This window comes from Tenrec ecaudatus, chromosome 2 (assembly GCF_050624435.1).
Source record: "Tenrec ecaudatus isolate mTenEca1 chromosome 2, mTenEca1.hap1, whole genome shotgun sequence".
NCBI lineage: Eukaryota > Metazoa > Chordata > Mammalia > Afrosoricida > Tenrecidae > Tenrec > Tenrec ecaudatus.
The window spans coordinates 204,483,325-204,486,131 of NC_134531.1; the positions used below are offsets into that span (position 1 = coordinate 204,483,325).

Below are 2,807 nucleotides of genomic sequence, written 5' to 3' on the forward strand. Positions count from 1 at the left end.
CTTTGGTCCCAATGTGTGAAAGGGTCCCAATGACCCTTTCACAGGGGCTGCCCAATTCATAACAGTAGCAAAATTACAGTTATGAAGTAGCAACGAAAATAATGTTATGCTTGTGGAAGGAGGGTCACCACACACAGGTAACTGTTTAAAAGGCTGTGACATTAGGAAGGTTGAAAACCACTGATTTAATAGAACTGAAAGGAAAAACTAATAATATTCCTTTTGTAACTCTCTAAAAGTTGTGCTAGTTTAAAATTTTTTTCTTTCCTTTATAACGATATACTTGATGAATAAAAAGAAGATGGGAAGTGAATAAAGAAGATGGAGAGAAATGGCTAGGTCACCATAGAAACAGACATGGATTAAATACAAAGAGCAGTAGTTAAGTACTTCCCTGCTACTTGAAAGGTGAGTCCTTTGAGCTCACTGACCACTCCATAGGAAAAGCCTTGATGATCAGCTTCCACTTCAATTACAGCTTTAGAGAAACCATACGTATGAGTTGGAATTGACTCAATAGCAATAGGTTTGGCTTTGTTTTTGCTGTTTTTTAACCCATAGTCCTGACCTTATGGCAGATAATGAGTGACGGATATAGATAGATATAAAATTAATTTTAAATTTCAAGGAATTATTGGAATCCATATAAAGACTCTTTATTCCCAATCTTTTTAAAGAACATTGAAACCAGAGAAGTTAAATGACTTACTCTAGAGCAAAGTGATAGAGAGCACTCTAGATTCTGGATGCACCATGCTGCACTATATAACAAACAGACTTAAGAGATTGAGTAGTTAGAGAAGAGAGAGAGAGAGAGAGGAAGCAAGAGAGATAAGGTACAGAGATCTTCATATACATGATTGGTCTAAATGATTGGAATCCACAGAGAAAACATCATCATGTGTAGACTATTCCATTTTTATCCCTAGTCCAATAGCAAGTACTAAGACATTTATATAAACAAGTGTCCTTTTCAGAAAACTCCTGATGATTTCAAGAATCTCACCAACACGTTTGTTAGAAATATTGCAACAGAATTCATCCACAGTGTGCCTCTTTTGTTGCAGCTACACATCAGATACAGGCCATGGAAGGAGAAAATATGAGTTTCGCAAACGCATTTGTCTTGTTGGGTTTCTCGGATCACCCGTGGCTGGAGGTGCCCCTCTTTGGAATTGTTCTATTCTGTTCCATTCTAACGCTGATAGGAAACGGCGCCATCATCCTTCTTACCCTGATGGATTCCAAACTCCAAACTCCTATGTACTTCTTCCTAGACAATCTCTCTGTCCTGGACCTCTGTGTCACCATAACCATCGCGCCCCAGCTGCTGTTCAATCTCTGGGGACCAAAAAAAACAATTGCTTACTGGAGTTGTATGACACAAGCCTATCTCTTCCACTGGACAGGATGCACGGAATGCGCTCTGCTGGCAGTGATGGCCTACGATCGCTATGTGGCCATCTGCCGACCACTCCAGTATACACTTATCATGCGCTCCCATGTGTGTATACAGCTGGCAGTAGCAGCCTGGTCCACTGGCTTAGTGAATTCTCTGATCCAAGCCACTCTCACTCTCCAACTTCACCGCTGTGGTCATCATACCCTAAACCACTTCTTCTGTGAGGTGCCTGAGCTGATCAAACTAGCTTGTGAAGACACCACTGCTAATGATCTGTCCTTAGCTGTAGGAGCCATTCCCTTTGTACTGGTTGCTCCATTTTTGGTGCTGATTTCCTACACCTTCATTGTCAGGGCTATATTGAAGTTACCTTCAGCTGAAGGAAGGCGCAAAGCCTTCGGCACCTGTAGTTCTCACATGGTCGTTATCATCATGTACTATGGACCTTCCATCTACATGTATCTTCAGCCCCCTGCCAACAGTACTCAAGCCAAATTCATGTCTTTCTGCTATGCTGTTATCACCCCTCTGCTGAATCCACTAATCTATACCTTGAGAAATAAGGATGTGAAACAAGCATTGAGGAGGATCCACCAATCCCAGAGGGGGTTAAAATCCTAACATATATAAACATGATTGAATCTTGATTCTTTGAACATAGCATACAAATCTTCAATGAACATGAATACTTTTGTGCTTCCAAATGAGTGCCCAAGAGCCCCAGTAAAAGATGGCATATATCTCTCATCAACCATCCCGATGTTTAGGGAAACTCATCCAGAAAATATTATCCTCTGAAATCTCCCATAGAGCTTTTTCATACCTTCTTTACTCTTACCAAATGCTGTTTTTAGTACACAGAACAAGCACCAATGTTTGTGCCTCTGCAGAAGAAATGATGACATCTTTTTCAAATTGCTGCTACCACAGCCCCGCTTTACATGGCAGCCTCCCAGAAAAGTTGATTTAAAAACATGATTTTTTGAGTTTTTTTAATTATTTTATTGGGGACTTATACAACTCTTAGCACAACCCACATATATCGATTGGGTTAAGCACATTTGATCATGTGTTGCCATCACCATTGCAAAACATTTGCTTTCTAATTGAGCCCTTGATATCAGCTCCTCATGTTTCCCCCTTGCTGCCCACTCCCCACTCCCTCATCAACCCTTGATAATTTATAAATTATTGTTATTTTGTTATATCTTATGGTGTCTGGCATCTCGTTTCACCCACTTTTCTGTTGTTCATCCTCCATGGAGGAGATTATATGTAGATCTTTGTAATCACTTCCCCCTTTCTACCCCACCTTCCCTCCAACCTCATGGTATCACCACTCTCACCACTGGTCCTGAAGGATCATCTGTCTTGGATTCGTGTGTTTCAAGTTCCTATCTGTACC

General features: G+C 40.8%; 1 protein-coding gene across 1 annotated transcript; it reads left to right on the top strand.

Moving 5' to 3' along the window:
- Nucleotides 1-1,087: 1,087 nt before the first annotated feature.
- Nucleotides 1,088-2,023, top strand: LOC142441277 (olfactory receptor 2G3-like). Its single transcript, XM_075543318.1, has one exon. The coding sequence runs from the start codon at nucleotides 1,088-1,090 to the stop codon at nucleotides 2,021-2,023; it is 936 nt and encodes a 311-aa protein (XP_075399433.1).
- The last annotated feature ends 784 nt before the right edge of the window (nucleotides 2,024-2,807 follow it).

Coding starts and splice junctions, on each gene's coding strand:
- LOC142441277 (XM_075543318.1), top strand. CDS start 1,088: ATGGAAGGAGAAAATATGAGTTTCGCAAACGCATTTGTCTTGTTGGGT.